The sequence below is a fragment of the Chanodichthys erythropterus genome, chromosome 8 (assembly GCF_024489055.1).
Source record: "Chanodichthys erythropterus isolate Z2021 chromosome 8, ASM2448905v1, whole genome shotgun sequence".
Lineage (NCBI taxonomy): Eukaryota > Metazoa > Chordata > Actinopteri > Cypriniformes > Xenocyprididae > Chanodichthys > Chanodichthys erythropterus.
Genome location: NC_090228.1, coordinates 32,773,101 through 32,800,520, shown reverse-complemented (window position 1 = coordinate 32,800,520; position 27,420 = coordinate 32,773,101). Strand labels below are relative to the sequence as shown.

The following is a 27,420-nucleotide window of genomic DNA, read 5'->3' as shown; positions in this document are numbered from 1 at the left end:
ATGCTGATGATATTCAGATATATACTGCTTGCTGACCAGATTCTATCCACCAGACCACATCACTGTTTACCTGTGTCACCGAGCTAAAGGCCTGGCTGAATTCCAATTTTCTCAGCTTGAACTTGAGCAAAACTGAAATTTTAATCACTGGCCCCCCATCACTAACAAAAAATGTAGTAAATGTTCCCAGTTTCAACCTAGATGCTACATCAATTTTTCCATCTGCTACTGTCAGAAATGTAGGCATCTATCTTGACCCTTTTCTGACATTGGATGTTTACATCAGTAAACTTTCAAAAGCAGCATTTTCCCAACTCCACCGTATAGCCCAGCTTCGTACTAATGTTTCACCAAAAGACGCTGAAACATTAGTGCATGCCTTCATTACATCTCGCCTCGACTACTGTAATGCTCTCTTTGCTGGATTACAATCGCACTCTATTTCCCGTTTACAATACATTCAAAACTCGGCTGCGCGAATATTAACCCACACTAAACGCTCTGCTCATATTACCCCATCTTCTCTAAACTTCATTGGCTCCCCGTGTCCTCTCGCATTACTTACAAAATCCTTCTGCTTACCTATAGATCACTCAATGGCCTTGCTCCTCCTTATCTCACTGATCTACTGTCTCCTTACATTCCGCCTCGATCCCTTCGCTCTTCAGGGTGTGCACTTCTTACTGTACCTAGATTCCGTTTAACTTCAATGGGCGGCAGGTCATTCTCTGTCATTGCACCAAAACTATGGAATTTGTTACCACAAGCACTAAGGACAATAACCTCATTCTCTGTATTTAAATCACAACTCAAAACTTATTTGTTCACCCAATATTTCCAGTCTTTACATGATCCTTAGCCACTCGTCTCTACTGTATATCTGGCTGTATTCTCTGTGAATTCAATGTATCTATTATTTTTTGTCTTTCATTTATTACCACTATCCTTCTCTGTTGTTCATTTTTTACTATGTCATGTATCTCTGTTTTATGTATGAATTGTACAATGTTATGCAACTGCATTCATCCCTGTCCTAGGACTAGACAACTGTCTACTGTCCACTTGACTGTAATATGATTGTCTTGTTCATGTGAACTGTCTCTGTAAAGCGTCCTTGAGCTTGGGAAAGGCACTATATAAATTAAACATTATTATTATATAGAGGATACTGCTGAAGCTGATGGCCAGCCTCACACAGCAAGCTGGAGCTGGGGGCTTCAGATATGAAAGACGGTTAGAGATAGTGGAAGAGAAAGGCTATAAATACTAGGTTTATAGATAATCTAGAGCAGTGGTTGGGAACCTATGGCTCATGAGCCACAACTGGCTCTTTGACAAAAAACATGTGGCTCACCAGGTCTCTCACCCTTTCTCAACAAATGATCGATAACAAATTCGACATCAGTAAAGATCAACAATTCCTGTGTTGTAGAGCCTACCGAAGTTCATTAAGAGTTATAATAATATATTTAAAGTTGTACCGGCCAAAGTGCGTGTTCAGTGATGTTCGTGACATTGCGAGTATCACGGCAGCAATGAACAACAAACCACTTACGTTTCTATGTAACCTACCTCCTGCTCTCAGATTCAAGTGGCTATGCAGCTTTTTCATGGCAATGGCGAAAACAGCAAAAATCGAAAAGTATGTAAATAGTGACTGGACTTTAAAATATTATTTTATTGAAACTAGTGCTCTGCTGGGCCAAGAGACATTTCAAAACATTTCACCAGTTACATTCGCTTTTGCCGCATAGACCTTTATGTTTTATAAATGTGTTGTATTTATATCTATGATAATCCACACAGCTTTCAGTGGGTGCGACTGTTGGTGTAATTAATAAAGAAACATGAATGAATTAAAAAGTAAAGAGCGGGACATGCTTGATATTAAAAAGGAAATGCAAAGCTGAACTGTATCCGCTTATGACAGGATGTTTCTGTGTGCTCGCTCCGAGTGCAACATGGACAAGCATAGTAGCCTTGGTCTTTGGTTGTGCATCTAAACTGTCAAATACACACAATGTCAAAATGCTGGCATTGGTGAGTATTCACATAAATGCAGTCGATGTAATCACTGTGTGTGGGCCTTGTTCTTCACTTGTTTCTGCTCTCTTTCTCTAGCTCTCTCAGAACTCTGAATAGAATTTATGCTCCTCAGGTGGTAAATCAACCTCATATGAAAGCCCAGCACAATTAATTGTATATTGCAACTTATTTATTATTTGTTGCATATTTTTGTATTTTAGTTGTATATGGACTTAATAAAGATACTGTTATTAAAACGTTATTTAAAATAAAAACTTTAAAAAATAATAATATTACACTACATTATTTTCCTACTTTGGCTCTTTTAGAAAAGTTCTAACAGATATGAAAGACAAGGACAGGACCTTTCTCCTTGATGCCCCACTTGAGCCTTCTGGTCTGTTCAGCGACGCTGTCAACACAGTCGTCAACAGGTTCCAGGAGGCAAAGGTGCTCCTCGCATTCTACTTATAGTTATCTACAGGCCTCCAAAATACTCTCCAGCCTTTGTGGAGGACTTTACAGAACTGTTATCAGCAATTTCCTCAGAGTTTGACTGTTAAAATATTGCAAGAATTAGATGCTTTGTCTCCAGTCAAGATTTAGAGAAACTTGTTCATGCTTTCATCACCAGCCGGGTGGATTATTGTAATGGGCTCCTCACTGGTCTTCCCAAAAAGACCATAAGATAGCTGCAGCTCGTACAGAACGCTGCTGCCAGGATTCTGAGCAGAACCCGAAAACATGAACACATCACACCAGTCCTCAGGTCCTTGCACTGGCTTCCAGTTGCATTTAGAATTGATTTTAAAGTACCGTTACTTGTTTATAAATCACTCAATGGCCTAGGACCTCAATACATTGCAGATATGCTCATAGAATATAAACCTAACAGATCACTCAGATCATCAGGATCAAGTTATTTAGAAATACCCAGGGTTCACTCAAAGCAAGGAGAGTCTGCTTTTAGCTGTTACGCCAGCCGCAGCTGGAACCAGCTTCCAGAAGAGATCAGGTGTGCTCCAACAGTAGCCACATTCAAATCCAGACTCAAAACACATCTTTTTATATTTTTGTATTATCTTTTTATTCTTTTAATTCCTTTTCCTGTTTTTATTTCATTTTTAATGTATTTTATATCTTTTATGTATCATCTTGTTATTCTGACTTTTAATGCATTATTGCTGTCTGATTGAAAGAGCTGGGAGAATTAGGAAGAAATTGATTAGGTTAAAATTTGGTAAATTTGACAAACCATGGGGAAATTTAAGCTGTAGTGCATGGTTAGGATATCTCTGGATTACAGTCAGGACACATTCCAAAGGGGGAAATTTCCAAAGGGGAAATTTGAACTGCGTTCCATAGGTAAGATATCTCCGGAAGGGGGATTAGGGCTGTGTGGTGCAGTTTGAGGTGTTTTGGCAAAAGGGGAGATTGAAACTATGTTCATCAGTTTGAAGTGCCTTAACAGGTAGCAGTCCTGTTGGATGAGGAAGATCCATTCTGATCTGCTCTGATGAATAGATCCGTTTAGATCCAACTCTGATGGACGACAACAACAACAACAACAAAAACAACTGACTTCCTAGCTCTTCCATCCAGATAGCAAAATTATCTGTTTTTACTGTTATTTCTATTCCTTATGTTCTATTTTTATTATTCTTTTTTATGTAAAGCACTTTGAATTACCATTGTGTATGAAATGTGCTATACAAATAAAATTGCCTTGCCTTGCCTTGCCTAATAGCAAGAATCCATCACTACCCCGTGAAAGAACTAATCCCGAGGCTGTCCCAACAACAATCACCCTTACATTTTGAAGGTATGTGGATCTCCATATATCCTGATTTGACAGCGGAAGTAATGTCACAGCGCCGAAACTTTGATGGAGTTAAAAAGAAATTAAAGGATGCTGGTGTCAGATATGGTCTGCTGTTCCCCGCGCGTCTTATCATCACTCACGGATCGGAAAAGAGAATCTTCGATTCAGTCGCGGATGCCGAAGCATTTGCCAATACAATCACTGCCGCATCTTGACTTTTTAATGCACGCGCATTTGATTTAGACAATTTTCGCAGTTGCTCTATGCAAATGGAGCCTGGATAATGTGAGTACGCTTCTGTTCATGCAGTCATACAGACTGATGTCCCGGGCTTTCTGATGTGGAAAGCCGATGATGGATGTAAATTGGCGCTCTCACTAAGACTAAGAGTACTGATTTTTTATTGAAATTATCTTTTTGTGGGATTATGGTCCTGAGTCCTGACATGTTCATAAGCTAGCTTTGGCCTCGTGCCAATGTTCGAAACTATTTGTTTTGTTAATCTTAAGTGTCGAGAGTGGAGGAGGAGCCGTTTTCACCGGACAGTTAAGCTCGTTTCAGCTTGTTTGCTCCTTAGCAGCCTTGTAGCTCCACGGTTCATATATGGGGTTTGTTTTTTATACTCCACTTCGTTTGGGGAAGTGGATGAGAGGGAAAGGGGGGGCGTTGGGTTTTTTTTTTCTTCATGATCATGTGTTAAGTGTTATATGTTTTGTCCTGTTTACTGTAATAACTTCAGTTCCACACAGTCGTTACAACAATACTCAAGTTCATTTACATTGGTATATAATATGAGATCTTCAGACTGTAATGTTACCCTAGCCAGTGGGAACGTACGAGGCGTTAATAACCGGGCTAAAAGATTCAAAGTCTTTTCTTATTTGAAGTCAATCTCTGCTGATATAATTTTTTTTGCAAGAGACACACATTAAACATAATGAACAAGGGCTCCTAAGATGTAACTGGGTTTCACAGTTTCAATCTACGTTCTCTTGTAGAGCCAGAGGAGTGGCCATTTTATTCCGCAAAACAATTCCTTTTAAGCATATATCTACTATTTGTGATCCTAATGGTCGATATGTGATAGTTTCTGGTCTCATTTTTTCTGTACATATTACACTATTGATTATATATGGACCAAATTATGACGACCCATCCTTCTTTCGTAAAGTTTTTAATCTCCTGCCCAATCTGTCAAACACTCATCTAATAATTGGTGGTGACTTTAACCTGGTTTTAGATCCCATTTTGGACCAACCATTCTATTGACGGTCAAGAATTTCCACAATCAATGTGCGATGCCAACATTTCTCTAATTCTTAAAAAAGGGAAAGAGGAAATGGATCCATCATCATATCGCCCCATAGCCCTTCTGAATTCAGATCTTAAAATTTTCACTAAGATTCTTGCAAAAAAGATTAAATAAATGTATAACAAAAATGATTCATTCTGATCAGACCGGTTTCATCCCAGGGCGCTTTTCCTTTTTTAATGTGAGACGCTTAATGAACATGCTATATTCTAAGCATGATTAGGCCTTCCAAATTTCCAGCATTATTATTGGGCTGCAAACTGCAGAGCCTTATCATATTGGAAAAAATCTCACCTTGCAGGGCCTGTAGGTGACATTCCATCTTGGCTTGCCATTGAACAGAGTGTTACAAACCACTCTCTTTCCTCTCTGCTTTTTGCGGCACCTGCGCCACTCATAACAGTGGCCAGCACAAACTTCATACTTTGCAGCTCTTTTAAAATATGGTGTCAGATCCGGAAAGCGTTTAAGTTGCCATCTACTGCTCTGTCATGTCCTATTGCTTGCAATCATGCCTTTAAGCCATCACTCACAGACTCCACATTTTCGGTCTGGTCCAGTAAAGGAATGGTCAATGTGAGAGACTTATATGTGGACGGTAAATTTGCCACATTTTCCCAGCTCAAAGAGAAATTTGATCTTCCATCATCACATTTTTTTAGATACCTACAGCTGAGAAATTATGTTCGCACATCTTTCTCAAACTTTGAACAACTCACAGACGAAAATGAGAAATATATTATACTTTCTGCCTCTCCTGATGCCCCTAATTTGATTTCCCGTTTTATGGCTGTCCTCACTAGTCAGCTCAACATATCTACCTTACATCTGAAAGATTCCTGGGAAAAGGATTTAGGTATTCAGATAACCGACGAGGACTGGTTAGAGTCTATCAAGGTCATAAATACATGTTCTATTAATTCAAGGCACCAACTAATTCAATATAAAGTAGTACATAGGCTTCATTATTCTAGGGTTAAGCTTAACAAATTTTACCCTTCAATTTCCTCTACCTGTAACAAATGTGAATCCGCTGAGGGCTCTCTGGGACATCTCTTTTGGTTCTGTCCAAAACTTTTTGAGTTTTGGAGCGAAATTTTTAGATTCTATTCTGAGGCATATTCTTGTGATCTCTCTCCTGACCCAGCAATTGCTGTTTTCGGCTGGTCTGACTCTCTTCATGGCATCAGCCATCAAATTCAAAAAGCTGTCCAATATGGAATGGTGGTAGCTAAAAAAACATCCTTTGTCTATGGAAAAAGGCATCAAAACCACTTTTTAAATCTTGGCTCTCTGAACTTTCCGCCACTTTGCATTTGGAGAGACTCAGACACAACCTCTCTGGTAATATTGCTGGCTTTGAGGCCACCTGGGAACCCTTTCTTAAACATCTATCAAATGTCAAGGATAACAGTTTAAAGGTTTGACCCATTTATTATTCACATGTCACCATATTGCCCTTGTACACTGGCCTAGAAATGTATAACATTATAGGAAATATGTATAAAACTGAAGGAACTGATGTAATTCAAGGTTGAAAAATCATTCAAAATGTTTTTTTTGTTTGTTTGTTTTCTTTCCTTTCCCATTTCTTGTCATTGTCTTTTTGTAATGTTCTATGTTGTCTTAATTCCAAATTAAAAACATAATATTCAAAAAAGAATGACAGCTAGATCCAGTTAAATGTCCTATTGGTTCAGTGCTAGATTTTCTACAAGATCGTTTCTCTTGTGGGTTGACCTGCACTAAAAGTGTATGTGTCTACTATTTCGGCTTACCATGCCCATGTGGATGCTACCACTGTGGGGAAGAACCCATTAGTAATCCGTTTCGTGTGTGGCACCCTGAGGCCGAGGCCTATAGTGTGCACTAAAGTTCCTGATTGGGATTTGGCTATTGTGTTGTAAAGTTTTCATTGGTTCTGTTTGAGCCACTGAATACCATCTCAGAAAAGTTTCCGACTGAAAAATGTTCTTCCTTCTTGCCATGTCTTCCATTAAGAGAGTAGGAGACCTTCAGGCCCTATCTATATGCCCCATGTACTTGGAATTTGCACCGGGGATGGTCAAAGCTTTTCTTTACCCTAGATTAGGGTATATTCTGAAAGTGCTGACCAATGTTCCACAGCCTATAGTGCTGCAGGCTCTCTGTCCTCCTCCATTTGAGAACTCGGACCAGGAAAAGTTTAACCTTGTATGTCCAGTGCGAGCACTGGACGCTTATGTCAACAGAGCTGCCCTGTGGAGAAAAGCGGATCAACTGTTTGTCTGTTTTGGGCCGCATAACAGGGGTCGCCCTGCGGTTAAACAGACAATGAGCAAGTGGATAGTCGAGGCTATTTCACTGGTTTATGAGTTTTCTTGCCAGCAATGCCCTTTAGCTGTCAGCTCACTCTACAAGGAGTATGGCGACCTCCAAGGCCTTGATTTCAGGGGTTTTCTTCAAAGAAGTTACTTTTGTGAGATACTACGATCTTGACCTGGATGCAGCTCCAGGTTCCTCAATGCTTCTGTCATGAATGTGCCACAGTTTCACACAACAGGCATTTTGGTATTATGGCATTTTGGTATATCATTCCCAAAGCGATCCTATCGGACGCAGTGTCTTGTTCCCTTCTCAGGGAACTATGGTTATAGTCATAATCTGAGACAATTCTTTCAGAGCTTGGCATGTTGGGCAATTAGGGTGAGCCCGAATGCTGGAACAGGTAAGTCGCCTCTATATAAAAGCCTCCTCTCACACTGATTGGGCAGATTATCTGAATGTGCTACTCCTGAAATTTGTTAATAAAAAAATTCATTTCGTGGCAATCCTGGAGGATCACTGAGGCCCCCTAGTGGGCTGCCACCCCCCGGTTGATAACCACTTTTCTAGATCTCTGTTACCTGCAGGAAATGGATGTGATCCTGTGTGTGTGAAAGCTGCTCCAGCTCAGCGTCTCTCCTCCTCATATCATTGATCTCCTGCTCCAGTCGCTCCAGTTGTCCTTCAGCTCGACTCACTGCAGTCTTTTCCTGATCTCTGATCTGCTGTGTGACCTCAGAGCAGCTTCTCTCAATGGAGCGGATGAGCTCAGTGAAGATCCTCTCACTGTCCTCCACTGCTGTCTGTGCAGAGCTCTGTTAGGACACACATCACAATCACACAGTGGCTTCAGTGAGTCCTGACTGAGACTTCTCAAACTTCTCTTCTTCTCCAGACTCACCTTATGAGACTTCACAGCCTCTCTCAGCTGCTGAAGATCTTTCTCTCTCTGCTGGATCCTCTGCTGGAACGACCTCTGTGTCTCCTTCAGCTGGTTCTGTAGCACAAACCAACAGGAGAAACATCACATAAATCATATATTCCAAATATGGAACCTATGGAAATATGTCAGATTATTGTCAATCATAACACACTGCTCAAACATTCTAAACTCCAATCCAAGCATTTTAATTGTTTTTGTAGAACAATGGATTAAACATTTTATGTAAAACATTTATAACTTAAGATACATTTGGACACATCAAGAGATTTATCCTGAAAGGAACTTTGCCTTTGCCTGCTCTTTAAGTTAAAAAACATATCATCAGGCTGGCTATCCGACACTCTTCTTATGAAAGAACGCCAATTTACACCTTTATTGTCCTGCACTCTCACCATGAAGCAACGTCTCGGTTACAAAGGTAACCCTCGTTCCCTGAAGGAGGGAACGGAGACGTACGTCGGACAGACCGACGAATAGGAATCTCGCTAGAGAGGCCAATCTACTTCGAGTGTAACTAAACGAGCCAATGCACATTGGCATGCAATCATATGCATCAGCTGCTCGCCTCGCAGCGCGGGTATATAATGAGCAGCAGGTGCGTTGCATCTTCAGGTTTTCGCTGAGGAGCCGAACCGGATAGGCGGCAGCATCAGCGGGGTACAGCGACTGTGGCGACGGGACGTACGTCTCCGTTCCCTCCTTCAGGGAACGAGGGTTACCTTTGTAACCGAGACGTTCCCATTCAGTCGGTCACGTTCGACGTATGTCGGACAGACCGACGAATAGGAATCCCTACCAAAGCGCCACAGGAGCTGCCCCCTTCCAGCGCTCTGTTGCAAGCCACCTGAACCCCCTTGCCCGAGGATGGTGGGACAGGGCTAACACAGAGAGAGTCGATCACTGCTGTTCCCCAAAACCCATTCAGTGAGACTATTGGATAACGCTGGGAAAGCGTACCCTTCGCTGGGAAAGGAACGCTGCGGAAGCCACATCCTTCCCCGAAGGAGTTATGTGGAGAAGTACATATGGACTAACCCTGTAGGGCTGTGCTACATATGGAAGAGCTGGGGTGACTCCAACCCGATGAAGGGTAGGTTCTCCCAGAGGGAAAGACACGGGCTTCGTTTAGGAGCAACCGTGGAACCAACCATATGGGATCCCCGTAGGGTCACACATATGGAACCCAGCCTAAACCCGGTTCTCAAGGATACAACGGAGTATAGGCCTGGCGCCAGACGCTCCGCCACGTCGGCTGCCGAAGGGATATCGGAGGACTCGACAGGGTCTGCCTTGTAGGGACTCTCTGGAGAAAAGAAGCGCATGTAGCGCAGCAAGCCGACACTAAGCCGGGGCCTCTCCGTGCCTCTGACCTGTGGCGAGAACATGGGAGGAGACCGGCTCGACACGAAGGCTATAGTATCTAGCGAACGTGTTAGGTGTCGCCCAGCCCGCAGCTCTACAAATGTCTGTCAGCGAGGCGCCACGAGCCAGCGCCCAGGAGGATGCGACACCTCTCGTGGAGTGAGCATGCAACCTGAGCGGGCAGGGCACACCCTGAGCTTGGTAAGCCAGGGTGATGGCATCCACTATCCAGTGGGCCATCCTCTGCTTGGAGACAGCCTTTCCCTTCTGCTGGCCTCCATAACAGACAAGAGCTGGTCTGAGGTCCTGAGGCTTTAGGTTCTGTCTATGTACAGTCGCAAAGCGCGGACTGGACAGAGTAAAGCCAGGGCTGGGTCTGCCTCCTCCGAGGGCAGCGCTTGCAGGCTCACCACCTGGTCCCTGAAGGGAGTGGTAGGAACCTTGGGCACATAGCCAGGCCGGGGTCTTAGTACCACGTGGCTATCACCCGGCCCGAACTCCAGGCACGATTCGTCGACCGAAAATGACTGCAGGTCCCCTACCCTCTTGATGGAGGCCAATGCCACCAGCAGCAAAGTCTTCATAGACAGAATCTTTAAGTCTGCTGACAGCAAAGGCTCAAAGGGAGCAATCTGAAGTGCTCTCAGCACCAGAGTGAGGTCCCAAGAGGGTATGGAGAGGGGACGAGAAGGATTTAACCGTCTCGCCCCCCTAAGGAACCTGATGACCAGGTCGTGCTGACCAACAGATTTGCCATCTAAGTGGTCGTGGTAAGCGGATATAGCAGCAGTATGGACTTTTGATGGACTTTGATCGAGCATCTTCGGGGGTCTTCCCGGCGAGAAGAGCACCACTCGACGAACAGGTTCCACTTTGGAGGCGTAAGCACGTCTCGTAGACAGTGCACGTGCCGAAGTGATGGTGTTAAGTACCTCAGGGGGTAAGTCACCTAGAACCTCCGCATCCCGTCCAAGGGACCAGACATGGAGTTTCCAGAGGTCTGGACGCGGGTGCCAAAGAGTGCCCCGTCTCTGAGAAAGAAGGTCTTTCCTCAGAGGGATGGGCCAGGGAGGGGCTGTAGCGAGGAGTGAGAGTTCTGGGAACCAGGTCCGGTTGGGCCAGTAAGGCGCAACTAACAAGACCTGCTCCTCGTCCTCCCTGACTTTGCACAGGGTCTGTGCAAGTAGGCTCACTGGGGGAAACGCATATTTGCGCAGGCCCCGGGGCCAGCTGTGAGCCAGTGCATCTGTCCCGAGTGTCCCCTCGGTCAGAGAGTAAAACAACTGGCAGTGGGAGGTTTCTGGTGAGGCAAACAGGTCTACCTGAGCCTTTCCGAATTCTCTCCAGATCAGCTGAACCACCTGGGGGTGGAGTCGCCACTCTCCTGGCAGCGCAGCTCGTGATAGCTCGTCGGCCACACGGTTGAGCACACCGGAGACATGAATGGCGCGAAGCGACCTCAGATGCTTCCGACTCCACAGGAGGAGATGGCGGGCGAGTTGTGACATGCGACGGGAGCGTAGACCACCTTGACGGTTGATGTACGCAACGGTCGCAGTGTTGTCCATACGGACCAGTACATGCTTGCCCTGAAGCAGGCCTTTGAGGCGGCTCAGAGCAAGGCGTACTGCCAGCAACTCGAGGCAATTGATGTGCCAATGCAGATGGGGTCCCGTCCAAACCCCTGAGACTGCATGCCCGTATTACGTGGCACCCCAGCCGGTGGCAGAAGCATCTGTGAACACCACAGCATGCCGGGACACCTGTTCTAGGGGCACTCCTGCCCGAACAAACAAGGGGTCCGACCACGGACTGAAGGTTCGGCGGCACTCCTGAGTGATTGGCACCCGGAATGTGCCGCGCTGCCACGCCCATCTCGGGACTCGGCCGTGAAGCCAGTGCTGAAGCGGTCTCATATGAAGCAGACCGAGCGGTGTTACAGCCGCAGCAGCCGCCATATGCCCCAGGAGCCTCTGAAAGAACTTCAGTGGGACCGCTGTCCTGCCATTGAATGTATTCAGGCAGTTCAACACTGACCGAGCACGTTCCTCTGTGAGGCGTGCTATCTGCTCGACCGAATCCAACTCCATACCGAGAAAAGAGATCCTCTGCACCGGGGCGAGTTTGCTCTTTTCCCAGTTGACCTGAAGCCCCAACTGGCTGAGGTGTCTGAGCACCAAATCCCTGAGTTTGCACAACTGATCCCGGGACTGTGCTAGAATGAGCCAGTCGTCGAGATAGTTGAGAATGCGAACACCCCGTTCTCTCATGGGAACAAGGGCTCCCTCCACGACTTTCGTGAAGATGCGGGGAGACAGGGCCAGCCCGAAGGGTAGGACTCTGTACTGATATGCTCGACCTTCGAACGCGAATCTCAGGAATGGCCTGTGTCGCGGAAGAATTGAAACATGGAAGTACGCGTCCTTCAGGTCAATCGCTGCAAACCAATCTCGGGGACGGATGCACTCGAAAATGCGTTTCTGCGTGAGCATTCTGAATGGTAGCTTGTGGAGGCTCCGATTCAAAACTCGCAGGTCCAAGATTGGTCGTAACCCGCCGCTTTTCCTGGGTACAATGAAGTAGGGGCTGTAGAACCCCGACCTCAAATCGGCTGGAGGGACCGGCTCTATCGCGTCCTTCGCCAGTAGGACTGCGATCTCCGCACGCAGGACAGGGGCATCGGCATCTTTCACTGTAGTGAAGAGGACGTCCCTGAACTTGGGGGGAGCCGGGCGAACTGAATCGCAAAGCCGACCCTGATGGTCCGAAGGAGCCAGCGAGACGGACTGGGGAGCGCTAACCCGGCTCGCAGAGACCGTACAAGCAGGACCAAAGGGACCACCGGTGTACCCGCAGCAGGGCAGCGAGGTGGAACACAGGGACGCGGCTCGGGGGCTCTCTTTGTGAGGCAGCCCGAAGCGGCGTCACAGTGTGCTAGGCAACACTTACCTGGCTCCACGGATGGACAGAGGGAGCAGTCGAGGCTTTGGCTGCCCGCTGCTCGCTGCTGTCCGCTGGCGACAGAAGAGGGGGATGAGAGTGGTGAGGTTTTTCTCCTCCCACTGCTCTCCAAACCCTCTTCAGACCTGGAAATGGAGGAACTGCTCTTTAAAATTTGGGTACCGCTGCCTCTTGGGTCAGTGGCGGAACAGAAACAAACCCAATAAAGGATTTACCACCTGGCCCTCCTCCAGGGGTGGAAGAGCAGCCCCACCCATCTCTGGGTCGCCCGTCTCAGGGGTGATTCTCACCAACCAGTTAAACAGCTGCAGAGACGGGAGGCGTCATCTCCCCGCAATGGATACAGCAGAGCCTGCTGGGCCGGAGTTTCTTGCAGGGGACGACACCCTTGGCGACGAGCAGACTGAGGGGCGGCCCAAGAGGAACTCAATGGTTTGTCATGGGAAGCTCCCCTATCCGCTACTAACTGAGGAGAACCGCTGGGCTCAGTCCTCGACAGTGTCACCGAAAGGCCACCTCGTAAGATGGGAGCATTGAGAAAGCATTTAGCTTGACAACCTCTCACACCTCACAAGGTAAGCCAGGGGGCACTTCTGGACCACGGAGGTGGACATCGTCTGGCTGAGGGCCTGCGCCGTGACTTTGATCACGGTTAGTCAACAAGCGCAGCTCAACCCCAGCACAGAACTACCCTCATGCAAAAAGAGTGCCTTGGCCTCACATGCAGGGTGGGTGTGGTCTGTGTACAGCCACCCCATCCAAGAGGGTAGTGAGAGAGGAAAAACTTATGCAGATTGGCACCTTTGGCATTCCATATTTATGGCACCAATATACCCCCATACTGCCAAGTTTTCCATGCACATCTGGAAGACCCAGGAAAGCATGGCTGTAAACTCTGAATCTGAGTCAGCATAAGCACACACCATTACAGTGGGCAGCGTCACCCTCATTTCCAGAGCATAACAGCACTCTCTCCGATGCTGCAATCGACGTCTGTCCCTCAGCTGGAGCTCTGAATGAAATGCTAGGTTCCCCTATGAAAAGGACCAGCAATCCAATCCAGAAACTGCACAGCTTGCAATGCGCTAGAGAGGGAGGGGCCCTAGGGGGTTGGTTCCCCGAAGGAACCCCTCAACCTCATGTCACCCAAGCCATATCAGCAAAGTAGACCTCTTCTGGTGCACCAGAGAGGGCGCTACAATGGAGATTACGCAAGGGAACCGCGCATCTAGAGCGCCGAGCGAGCGCTGGGTTGCCGTGACAACCCGCGCTGCAGCCCGGCAGCTCGACGGCACACGACACGCAGAGGAGCGAGAGGTTTGCTCTCGCTGATCTCCGCGGTCTCCCAGAGTGTCGGGCAGAGCCGCGGCTGTGCTTTTACACACAAGCGGCAGCTGGCCAACAACAGAGGGGACTCAAGCTTCCCGGAGAAAGAAGAGTCACGACCGGCGTGTCGACGTGATCATGTTCTCATATGAAAACATGAACACCCACGAACATCATTTCAGCACGCGCCCAGACATGCGAAACGGTGATCGTGGCCGTCAGTGAGGACAGGAACGATCGCATCCAGAAACACAAGTAGGATGTCGTCTTGAACAAGACGCGAATCTACTTGTGTAAGCTCTTTCAGGGACTTTACTCTTTTAGAAGTGCTGAAGCACGCAGGGGAACGGCCACCGCAACACAGACAGGGATTGTGTGCAGCCTGTCATGTGCTTTCTCTCTCTTTGAAGGCGCTCACTCTTACCAGCCGTAAAAACGGCTTTTCAGCGCTCAAAAGCGCACCGTACCGGCCGTGAGAACAGCCTTCTGACGCTGTCAAACAGCTATTTGCTCAAAAACGGCAAACGAAACAGAAAAAGAGAGGACGTCGACCCCGCTGCTGTGCTGTTCGCCCGCACTCGGAAAAAAAGAGAAGTTCAACCAAAAGCTTGACTCGTCTTCTAGCAGACACTCGCTTGCAGAGAACAGGAACAACACCGTTCGGCTCCGAAGCGAAAAGCTGAAGATGCAACGCACCTGCTGCTCATTATATACCCGCGCTGCGAGGCGAGCAGCTGATGCATATGATTGCATGCCAATGTGCATTGGCTCGTTTAGTTACACTCGAAGTAGATTGGCCTCTCTAGCGAGATTCCTATTCGTCGGTCTGTCCGACGTACGTCGAACGTGACCGACTGAATGGGAACTAAAATGTCCCTCCTAAGCCCCCATATCTGTTAGGGGATTGAGTGTTATATATTATTTTTGTGTAGTGATGTAATTATATTTCTGTGCCAGTCTATTAAGTTAACTGAACAATAAGCTAGTAATTATGTTTAATTACTGATGTTTTTCAGTTATAAATTGCTAAAATAGTATAATATAGTATAATAAAGAAAATTTGACCCCCAAAGTGAAAGGTATGTCCACATTAATTATGGCACTTATTGAGTGATATTCAAGTTTATTGAGCAGAATAAGCCAATAATTGAGGCCAAACTGCCATTAATACAGTACTAATAAAGGCAATTGGACCCCCTATTCTAAAGTGAAAGTTAAATCCTCATTAATTGTGGCACATATTAAGTGATATTCAAGTTTATTGACCAGAATAAGCTAATATATATATATTACTTCTAAACTGCAGTACTAATAAAGGAAATTTGACCCCTTATTCAAAAAATATTTTCTTATTTACACTATTGGTTTGCTTAGTTATTCTGCAACGTGATCTCATGAGAATGTGTATTTATATGTAAAGTTTTTTCTTTTTTTAACTTATGTTTCCATACACTGAAATGTACAATATTGACAACACTTAAAATTATTAAATGTAAAAACATTTTGCTCTGTTCATGACTTCAACTGCAAACTTGTTTCAAAGGATTACATTAAACAAAACTACACTTTAAAACCTTAAAATGAATAACATTTCTGTAATCGTTTAAACATTATTCATCAAGTAATACTTATTTTGTTCGCCATGGGACACAAAAGGCGTTTTCTCAGACACAGGGCAAGAAAATACACCAAAGCGCAACATAAATTCACAAAAGACATCAACGACTGCGAGGAACAGATCCAAATTGAACATGTTTTACAACAGTGATATCAAAGCTAATTGGCTCTTGCCTGCTTCTTCACAGATTGTGGCATGGGATCCATTTTCGTGGATTAATAACTTAAATTCTGCCCTGTTCCATAACTATTATATATCACCAGAGAGGACTGCGACTACAACACATCTTCATTCAGACTAGTAATGGTACTTAATAAAGAATTATGGTTATGGGTAGGTTTAGAGGTTTGAATGTATTTAGTGGCTCAAAATATCCTTTTAATGCTATAGTGTTACTAAAATTGTCATTTTGCTAAATACAATTACATTGTATATCATTTTATATTCTCTATAAAATGGTTATGTTTGGGTTTAGAGATATAACATTTAACTATAAAATGGTAAAACGGAAATTATATTGATTTATGATACAGGTATATCTTTATGACATAAGTTTTTTTTGCTGTGAAAGTGTAATATGTTTATGTTTAAATGTTGCCAATAGCCCCGATTTTGGCTCGCCGACAGGTTTTGTGAAATCGCAGACAAATGCCCAAAATCACAGGCAAATCGGTGCTCGTTCACGCGAGTGACAATCACGCAGTGTGAATGAGCAAAGCCGCGATTTGAGAGAATCGCAGACGGGTTGCCAATGCCGTGAGATATTTGGCATGATAAATATCTGGACCTGTCGGCGATTCAAAATTCTGCTGTGTGAAAAGTGTTCTGACTGAAAACTACATCGGCGATGACCGACAGCCAATGAGAGAGCAAGATACAGAGCAGTGGGGAGTTCGGGGAGGAGTTATAGACCACAATCAGCAAGCATGGCTTCGTACACTTAAACATTACACAATTCACAGTCTCCCCAACCATTTCCTCCTCCATATTCTTTTCTTTTTCTTGCTTTCACTGCAGATCAGTGCACAGGAAATTTGTATTGCAAGCTTCTTGTGCGCTACCATTTTTAATAATAATCCCAGTCTCACATGAGAACTCCGGTCTTGAGCATGTGGTATCGCTTTGTTTCCTTGTCACATCTTGCGTGTGTTCGGCTTAGGTGTTTGGTTGTGAAACATAGTTTGCGTGCCAGACAGAGTTGTCGGCGATTCTTCCTATTGTAAAGTCATGCAGTGTGAAACCTTCTGTCGCCGATCCATCGCACAGTGTGAACACAGCAGCGACTGAATGCTGGCCAAGATAGTCATGCAGTGTGAAAAGAACAGTGACCCAACTACTTTGAAAATTGTGCAGTCTGAACTCGGCTATGCTGCTCTCACACCACACATCATGTTCTCACACAGTGAAAAATAAAAGAGGACACTGACTTATTACTTTTGATATGAAATAAAGTCTTAGCTTTCAAATTTTGTCATTTTTAAAAAATTTAAACAATAAATACCGTTTTGTAGCAGTTTAATGTATAGCACCTTGAGCATGTGAACTGATCATCTAACTATAGCACATATAGAATTTAACATGAATGAACATCAGGACTGCAAAAAGATGTTAATACACGCCATTTTTCAAGTTCAATCAAGTTTAATCTACTAACTGGTTTGGTTTGTTTGTCAGACAAAATGGAGGATATCTGCATTATGATAGGACAGTTCAGCTGTCAATCAAACTCCAGTGAAAGGTCAATTGTAAACTCGACACTGAGCTCTTAAATTAATATTTTAACCAAAACGATTGCAATTTACAGTTTCAGTCACAAGTTTACCTATTGTACACTTTGGAGAATCTGCAAGGTAATGCTCAAGAAGGCAAAACGATGTCTTAAAGGGTTAGTTTAACCAGAAATTAAAATTTCTGTCATTAATTACTTACCCTCATGTCATTCCAAACTTGTAAGTCCTTCATCATCTTCAGAACACAAATGAAGATATTTTAATGAATGTATTTTTAATAAAATCTGAGATTTAATGCAACTTTGCACTCATGTCACCTCACAAAATAATAACTGAGGTTAAACCTCTATACCACATGGATTACTTTATTGGTTTACTTTTATGGATTAAGTGGTAGTTTATGGAGGGACAGAAACCTCTCAATTTCATTAAAAATAACTTTTTCAATTTTAATTTAATTTATGTTCAGAAAATGAACGAATTCTAGGTCTTACGGGTGTGGAACAACATGAAGGTGAGGAATTAATGCCAGAATTTTGATTTTTGGGTGAACTAACCCTTTTAGAGCAAGGGGTAAACTTTTGAACAAGATGATGGTGATGTGTACATTTTTGTTTCTTTTTAATGTGTTAATATCTTATTAAAACTCTAAAGGGCAATACGAAATGAATTTTTAAATAAGAACAATTTACACTGATGATCCCGTTCAAAAGTTTACACCCCCTGGCTCTTAATTAATGTTGTCTTCTTTAGTATCACTAAATGTTTGCAGCTTTTGTAATAGTTGTGTTTGAGTCCCTCAGTTGTCCTCAGTGTGAAAAGATTGATTTTGAAATCATCCAGTCACTGCAAGAAAGAGGTCAAATATGCAGAAGATGCTGGAAAACCAAAGAATGTGCAGGAGCTGAAGAACATTGGGCAGTTTAACTGCTCAAACAAGGGACTCATGAACAACCATCACCAAAATCTTGCTGGGTCATTCCACGAAATTGGAATGAAATTGTAAAATTTAAATCTAAAATAAGTTTAATAATAATAAAAAATCTATCTATGAAATGAAGAAAACATAAAATTACAAGAAATTATATTGTGTCAACTCAGGCTATGTCATTGTTTATTTTATTACTATTCTTCGTCATGTTTCAATATTTTTGGTGAAAAATAGGTGGCACTGTGACCAAATTAATGTGATATGGTCAGATTTAGGTGACAATGACACTTGCAAAGTTTGGTGTCAATATGTCAAAGCATTGCAGAGATACAGACTCAGTCATTTTGGCATCATGCCTCTTAATTCGTTGCTGCAGTATAGGAAAAAGGTTATGTCTATCAACATGAAATCCATAAGTTTTTGCCAGCATGGTTTGAAGATGAAATGATTCGATTGGACCAGTGGTCTAGGAGGAGTTTAAAAAAGTGTGATTTAAAAAAAAAAACAAAGTGGTGGAGACATAGTTATGCTGACTATGGCAAAATTAACATCAATGTTCTCAGCATGAACCACAGAATCTAATTAGACCAGTCTCATTACAATAGTCCACATTTATATAAAGCTATTATCATTTTTTAAATATTTCATTATAAAATTTGACCACAAGGAGGCACTGTCTCAAAACCTATTGTGTACCTTCAGAGCATGGTGCTGATGGCATATCTTGAGCTTTGTAATGGTACATCAATGCATTTGTATAATATAGCACTTTTTTATCATAATACTGTATTGTAGTCAATGGAAATTTCAGGTTTTGTTCAATTATAGCGCTACCAAGAGGCACAATCCCACCAATTTTTTTACGTGTCCTCAGGGTGAGCCCATACATGTGTGTGTCAAATTTGGCAAAAATATCTAATTTCTTTTCGGAGTTATAGACATTTATATGTATGAGATCACAAAAACTGGCGCATGAACGACTTTGTTTTGATTTTTTGGCCACTTCCTATCAAACATTTGACATTTGTGTTTCCTACGCTGGTTTTGTCTCGATCTGAGTAATGGTTTAGAAGATATTTGCAATCGTTTTTTAAGCACCAAATCACCACGCCACACAAACCGTAAGTCGAAACCTAGCAAGTTTGGTATTGTTGGACTCGGCAAGGATTCAAGAGTCTAAGGATGTGACTCCTGTGAAAATAAGCCGACCACATCAAAAGTTATAAGCATTTCTCCAAAATTCTCCACTAGGTGGCACTGGTCCGAAACTTCTCAGGCTACTTCAGAGCATTGTGCTGATGACCCATATCAAGTTTCGTAAAGATACGTTAATCCGTTCATAAAATACAGCATTTTAGCACAAAATTCAAAATGGCCGACGGCCAAAATGTCCGATATGGAAAAATTGTTATCATTCGACTCGGGATGATTCCCCGAATCCAACGAGACCAAATTTATGATTTTTGGACAAACCCATCAGAAGTTATAAGCAAAAATATCCATTTTTCATATATCCCCACCAGTAGGTGGCACTGCGCCAAAACGCTGCATGTTGCCTCAGGTCATGCTTGTGATGACATGTACAAAGTTTGGTCTGAATATAAGTGTTGCGGAGATACAGCCTTATGTCTATTTTTGCAATTCGTTCGTTTTACAAAAACGGTTTGAGGAATTGATTTGAATTCCATAACTTTTTGTCGGAATGGTCTGAAGATGATCTGGTTCAAGTTATTAGCATTTTTTAAAATTTTGTTATAACTTTTGACCACAAAGTGGCGCAGTGGCGAAACTTCTCAGGCTCCTTCAGAGCATTGTCCTGATGACCCGTACTGAGTTTCATAATGATACGCTAATGCGTTCGTAAAATACAGCATTTTAGCACAAAATTCAGAAATGGCTGATGGCCAAAATGGCTGATATGGGAAAATTGGATATCCTTCGACTCTGCATGATTCCCCGAATCAAACGAGACCAAATTTATGATTTTTGGACAAATTCATCAGAAGTTAAAAGCAAAAATAGCCATTTTTCATATCTCCACACCAGTAGGTGGTGCTGCGCCGAAACACTGCATGCTGCCTCAAGTTATGCTTGTGATGACATGTACTAAGTTTGGTCTGGATACAATAAAGCAGTGCAGAGATACAGCCTTAAGTCTATTTTCACAAGCACTACGTACAATTCGTTTGTGTGTTTTTTCGAAAACGGTTTGAGGAATCGACTTGAATTCCATAACTTTTAGTCAGCATAGTCTGAAGATGATCTGGTTCAATTTTCGTGAAAATTGGAGTGACGGCCCAGGAGGAGTTAGAAAAAGTAGGTTTTTCAGAAAATTCAAAATGGATTCGTAATCGATTCGTCTTGACCCAAGGAATCAGAGGAAAAAAGAATTTTGTTTCTAACCCTTACAGCTCAGAAGTTATTAGCATAAACATAAGTGCAACTTTGGACAGCTGGTGGCGCTAGAGTTTGCAATGGACACATTTCGGTGCTTCGACCCTAATAATAATAATAATGATAATAAAAAAGAACGCCAACGGATACAATAGGTGCCTACGCATCTTCGGTGCTTGGCCCCTAACTATGTAATTGTCACAGAGACAATTCTCTCAATTCTCTGTGAACTCTGTGATTCCCTCCTCTGGCCATTAGAGGGCGCCATCACCCGAATACTGACACTCATACACACACACACACACACACACACACACACTACATTTCTCACAAGCCCCGTACCTTGGCGCTGATTGCCACACCCAGCTGCTGTGCATTTACCGGGACTATATAAAGGTGTGTTCACGCGGCCTGGTAATTCCTGTAGTTACAAGATTCTAGCTTGTAAAAAGCGTTCACGTCCTCGTAGAGCTCGTAATTACAGCTTGTAAGCTGGGAATTTTCTGAAAGCTCCCAGATGTACCACGTGGCCACTGTACCACTCAACCTCACTGTCATCGTGAAAAATGAAATCAATAGGAAGAACTTCCAGAGAGCAAACTATAATATCAAGGATGAGGTTAGGTCATACTGGGTTAAATAAAACAATGTATTTATTGAGTAAGCGCCCTTCACATGTGATTGTGGAATAGAAGAAGAGACAGTGGAGCATGTTATTTGTCAATGCATTAAATATAACACGCAAAGAGCAAGGTTTAAAGATGAGTTAAAGAAAAATGGAGTGAATGAGTTGAATCTTAAGAGTATATTAAATGAAGAACAAATTATTAAAGTTTTATTTATTTTTCTGAAAGAAACTGGATTAATTGAAAGAATTTAAATGAATGTATGACCACGAGATCTGTTAATAAAAGCCTGCTTATGGATCCCACTTCCTGTGACGACTCGTTATAGTAATAGTTTTCACATATATGAGCATTATTTTTGTCCCTTTTTTCACTGGGATTGTTTCAAATTAGGTATTTAAAAAAAAATCATTTATTTGTCATTCAGATGACCATAAACATTCTAATTTTGCAGACCAATCACCTGTCAATTAAGAAAAATATATATGTATATTTACAAGAGAGATATTGAAATAAAGGCTTTATCCAAAACAAAATAGAGTGTTTGTTTCAATTGAAAAACTTGGAAGGCCATTGTTATTTTTATGTTATTTATGAAATTAATGACAGGATTGACAATGGTAACAGGACTGACCAGAGTAACAGGGATGACGGGACACATATTCTTTAGCATACATTCTACATATTTGTTTACATAATACTGTAAAGTTTAAGATGTGAAATCTATAAATCACAAATAATCTTCAACTTGCACGCAGCTGAATAGTTTCAGTTCTCCTTGTTGGAAACAACACCTAATTAATAAAATATCACTAGCCATCATCCAAATCCTTTAATTTAGAATGGAGAGCTGCAAGAATAGCTTAGATTTACAAATACCTGTAGTAATCTGACCAGGAAAAGTGTGTATGTCTGCTCAGACCCTGACGTGGCTCTAAGCACTTTTCCACCTCAAAGACCGTTTTTATAAATATGAGCGTTGGCGTGGATTTACCCTTGAGAATAAATGCAATTTTTAACTATTTAAAATAATATTTGATTGAATTTACTGGGTAAAACTGATAAAACAATACACAGTATTGATATGTTTGTACTTCTATAACCGATAACTTCTTAGGGGCGCAAAAAGCACCGATTTCATGGAATGACCCCGCTATGGTTACTATGTTGGTATGTCAATTTCATGACTCACACAGAACAAAGATTTAGCGGATTCATTTCCTCTCACATTTAAATACAGTTTTCACTCCACTTTGCAGTTTGAACGTAACCACTGGTCCTCTAGCAACATGAAAAACAATTATTCTGATTGTCAATACGTTCCCTTTAAGCCATCACTTACCACGTTCTGCACTCTCATGAAAACCCTTGTCATAAACAATGAAGTAGTCTACACTGCACAGTGAATCTCATATTTACATCGCTTCTAGAGTAGACTTTGCTGGTTTTGAGGGGATTTGCGAAAGTATGAAGCTTGTGCTGATTCTGAACACATACATTTTGAGCGAATTTTCCGCATGGTGACTCTAACTCTAAATAATAGCTAAAAGGCCTTAACTGTACATTCAGTTAATCATTTATTACTAACTTATTTTTGCTTATTTATTCCATGAATGTGGATCCTTCAATGGCTAATATTCCCTAACTATATGCTAAGTTAATCATTAATTACTAGTGTGTTCATGCTTAACTAATGTATAACAGTTGCTCAGGACAAACAAGAAACTCACGAACAACATCACAAAAAAAAAAAAAACAGTATTGAGAATCAAGGGTATTTAAACTTTTAAACAGGGTCATTTTTATAAATTCAAAACTTTTTGTCTTGTGGACTACATGTAATCATGTGAAATAGCTTATATAGGACAGTACTAAATAAAAAATAACATGCAATTTTTATGATGCTTCTTATTTTGTTAAAACGTTACAATTTTTTTAGTTTCTTTCAAGCTCAATTGTATATAACATTTCACTCTTCATACAAATAATAGCCTACGTGAACTGATGAACTTGTATATGATCATTTGTTTAAACAACATTAACAAATGTTATTTTCTTTATTTAATAATAAAATTATTACTTTATAACCTTACCCTGTAGTTTCAACTCCACCAAATTTTGTTTCATTATTGTCCAGTAAATGTCAATAGCTCGTTTTTACTTTTCATGTTTATTCTAGGCCTATAAAGTATTAAGATTGGACATTACCATCATTGTAGTATTTCATCCTTATTGTTAATTTATGACTCCACTTACATTTCAAATTGTGGTAACTGCAACTTTTTTTCAAAATGTCCCTTTGCGCCACCTGGCAATCATTTAGCAAATGACTTTGAAATTTACACATTTACACAGTAAATCATCTGAACAAGACTTTTAAACCAGGAAGTTGAAGTTGAGCCAGTAACAAGTTCATACCTGTTTCTCTGTCCTCTGAGCTGCAGCTGATACAGTGTCATGGTTTTTATGTTCATCCATCGTACAGAGCAGACATATAATCTTTTGATCAGTACAGCAGAAAACCTCGAGGATCTTGTCGTGTTTCTGGCAGATCATCTCCTGCAGTCGTCCAGTGGCTTCAGTCACTTTATGTGGCTTACGTGAGTGAAATTCCTCATGACGGTCAAAATGAGTTTGACAGTAAGACTCCAGACACACCAGACAGGACTTGACGGCTTTGTGTTTTCTTCCAATACAGACGTCACACTGCACATCTCCAGCTCCAGTGTAACCGTCAGCAGGAAGTTTAATGTTCTTCAGTTTCTCCACCACTTCAGCCAGCATGGTGTTTTTAGCTAAAGCAGGTCTTGGACTGAAGGTCTGTCTGCACTGAGGGCAGCTGTAGACTCTCTTCTGATCCTCCTGATCCCAGCAGCCTGTAATACAGCTCTTACAGTAACTGTGTCCACAGGAAGTGGTCACTGGATCCTTCAGTAGATCCAGACACACTGGACACAGAAACTCATCCTGAGAAAATCTGGCTTCTGCCATTTTACTGCATGAATACAGAGACACAAACACACAACAGCTCAACTACACTTTAGTTTTGCTTTCCCTGAAATCATGTGATTCCTGTTTCCTGATTCTGTGTTTAAGTGACGTGTGCAAAAGTCTAAAGGTTACAGAAAATAACACGCCCACTAAATGTGTGTCTCAGAGAGACACTCAAAGAACATAAGTCAGGGGTGCCCACACTTTTTTTGCCTGATGATCTACTTTTAAAATGATCAAGTAAATGAGATCTACCAAAAAAAAAAAAGAAGCTTAATTTCAAATGCTTGTTGCTACTACTGCATGGATCTCTATATGGAATTCAGGAAAATAACAAATATTCAATTTTAACAATTTTCAATTCTAATACTAAACTCAAAATACTTACAGCACAACATATTACATTAGCCAGGGCATTTACCTTATTCTGATGATTTGCACTGAATAAAATCAGACAGTTTTACATAATCTTTGTCGACAAAACACAGCTTCCAATGTCTAAACTGGTGTCAATCACTGACGGAGCACAGGCGATGTTCGGCCGTTCAAACGGATTCATTAATATTAAAGGTGCCCTAGATTTTTTTTTATTAATTTTTTTACATATGACATTACATATGAGCAGATTTATGCTGTGCGGCCCCTATAAATCCTGTGCCCTCCCTGCCCACGGAGCTTGCGCTTGCCTTAACCCTCTGGAGTCTGAAGCTGATTTGGGGCCTGGAGAAGTTTTGACATGCCCTGACATTTGTGCTTTTTTCAGTTGTTCATAACCATATTAATGGAAAAAGTGTCATTACACTGTATTCAGCACAAACTAGGCTACCATAATATGTGACGAACATGTATGTACATGTTTGTATTTTTAAAGGAATAACGTTTATGAGTGGTTATTGAAAAAACAAAAAACTTAAGTCACTGAAATAAGGCAAAAAATAGTATATTAAATCTGTGTTCACAAGACTTCTGGGTATTGGAGGTTGTAGACTACAGTTTTTGCTTCAGAATTGTGTAAAAATTATGCTGCCTACTCCTTCATATAAAACAATATATTGATTTAGTTTTTGTAAGACACTTTTTGTCAAGAAACACAGTATGCGTGGAGGCATGAATTTTCATGAATAATGGGCCATTTACACCTGAGAAGACAAAAGAATCACATAATAATGACCTGAAATGACTTGCATATTAATGAGGCCTTTCAGTCAGGTAGGCTGTGAAAAAACCCTCTGTAATCATGTCTCAGCTCATCATAAACAGCAATATTATTACAATTATTACAATTTAAAATAATGGTATTCTATTATATACGGTAAAAATATATTGTATTTCTGTGATGCAAAGTGTCTGAACAATTATGTTACCTCTATGGCATTTCATATAGGATTTTAGCTTAAAAGCATGCACATTTGGAGAAATATTGATGGATTCTTATATGTTTGTCAATTTTCTATACAGAGGAGTAATATTTATTCAATATTTATTGTCATCACAATGAGTGCTGGATTCTGTGTTTTCAATTCATACTTGCAGCCGGAGGGCGCTCTGTGCACCTTTAGTCCACAAATTCATATAAAGAAGAAAAGGAACCAGGAACTAACGGCATGTCTTCCAGAGATCGCTAACCATGGCTTTAACATCCAGATAAACACTTTTCAAGACACTAAATACACGATTGAGACGATGCATACAAGTATTGACTCTGACTTTGCCTCTGAATAGCGCTGGCTCCGTGGGCGTGGCCGCATTAGCGGATAATGAGCTGAATCACAGACTTCTGACATGTCTCTCTTTTCATACAGATTACATAAACACAGAATGTTTGTTTTCGATTTGACTTGCACGATTTAAAACCTGACATTTCAACATTTCTTTAGACATAAGTGTCATTTTTTGTGTCATTAGTATACATAAGTTACAGTTCATTTTCTGAGAACTATCAGATTGGACTTCGTTCAGAGGGAGAGGAGAGATCACGCATCATGTTAGTTTTCTTTATTTTACAAAAAGCACAACATTGTGTTTTTACTCTGAGTGTATACAAATAAAAGAAGATATTCTATAGTTTCAATTGATATATTACTTATGTCTCTATGACAAGAAATGACAGAGTATTTTAAGTCTGTTTTGCTGCAATGTGAAAAAAATCCTGCAAAACGCGCTGGCGCGTTAACTCCAGAGAGTTAAACAGTGCATAAACAAAGTTTACACAGCTAATATAACCCTCAAATGGATCTTTACAAAGGGTTTGTCATGCATGCGGCATGCATGCGTCGGATTATGTGAGTATTGTATACTGTTATATTGTTTACATTTGATTTTGAATGAATATGAGGCTGTGCTCCGTGGCTAACGGCTAATGCTACACTGTTGGAGAGATTTATAAAGAATGAAATTGTGTTTATGAATTATACAGACTGCAAGTGTTTAAAAATGAAAATAGCAACGGCTCTTGTCTTCGTGAATACAGTAAGAAACGATGGTAGCTTTAACCACATTTAACAGTACATTAGCAACATGCTAACGAAACATTTAGAAAGACAATTTACAAATATCACTAAAAATATCATGTCATCATGGATCATGTCAGTTATTATTGCTCCATCTGCCATTTTTCGCTGTTGTTCTTGCTTGCTTACCTAGTCTGTTAATTCAGCTGTGCACAGATCCAGACATTCTACCCTTGTCTAATGCCTTTCATAATGCCTTTCATAATGGAACATGGACTGGCATATGCAAATATTGGGGGCGTACACCCCGACTGTTATGTAACAGTCGGTGTTATATTGAGATTCGTCTGTTCTTTGGAGGTCTTTTAAACAAATGAGATTTATATAAGGAGGAGGAAACAATGGTGTTTGAGACTCACTGTATGTCATTTCCATGTACTGAACTCTTGTTATTTGACTATGCCAAGATAAATTCAATTTTTCATTCGAGGGAACCTTTAAGTACAAGGAGGAGGATGCTTTTCCTGACTTCCTTAATTATCACTGTATTATACACTAACAAGCTCTATGTGCGAAAATGCAGAACATGAAAGAAATCGTGGATGTGTTCCAGTGGAAATTTTAA

The 27,420-nt window shown here is 41.7% G+C and overlaps 1 protein-coding gene across 2 annotated transcripts in view; it reads right to left on the bottom strand.

The window, feature by feature from the left end:
- LOC137024712 (E3 ubiquitin-protein ligase TRIM16-like) overlaps window positions 1-24,430 on the bottom strand; it is a 56,441-nt gene extending 32,011 nt beyond the window's left edge. For both annotated transcript variants that reach the window (XM_067392545.1, XM_067392546.1), the window contains exons 1-3: window positions 23,773-24,430; window positions 8,365-8,460; window positions 8,045-8,278 (exon numbers count right to left, since the gene is read on the bottom strand). In XM_067392545.1, coding sequence (XP_067248646.1) covers window positions 8,045-8,278; window positions 8,365-8,460; window positions 23,773-24,345 — 903 coding nt within the window. In that variant the 5' untranslated portion in view covers window positions 24,346-24,430. The remainder of the gene's footprint in view (window positions 1-8,044; window positions 8,279-8,364; window positions 8,461-23,772) is intronic.
- Window positions 24,431-27,420: the final 2,990 nt, after the last annotated feature.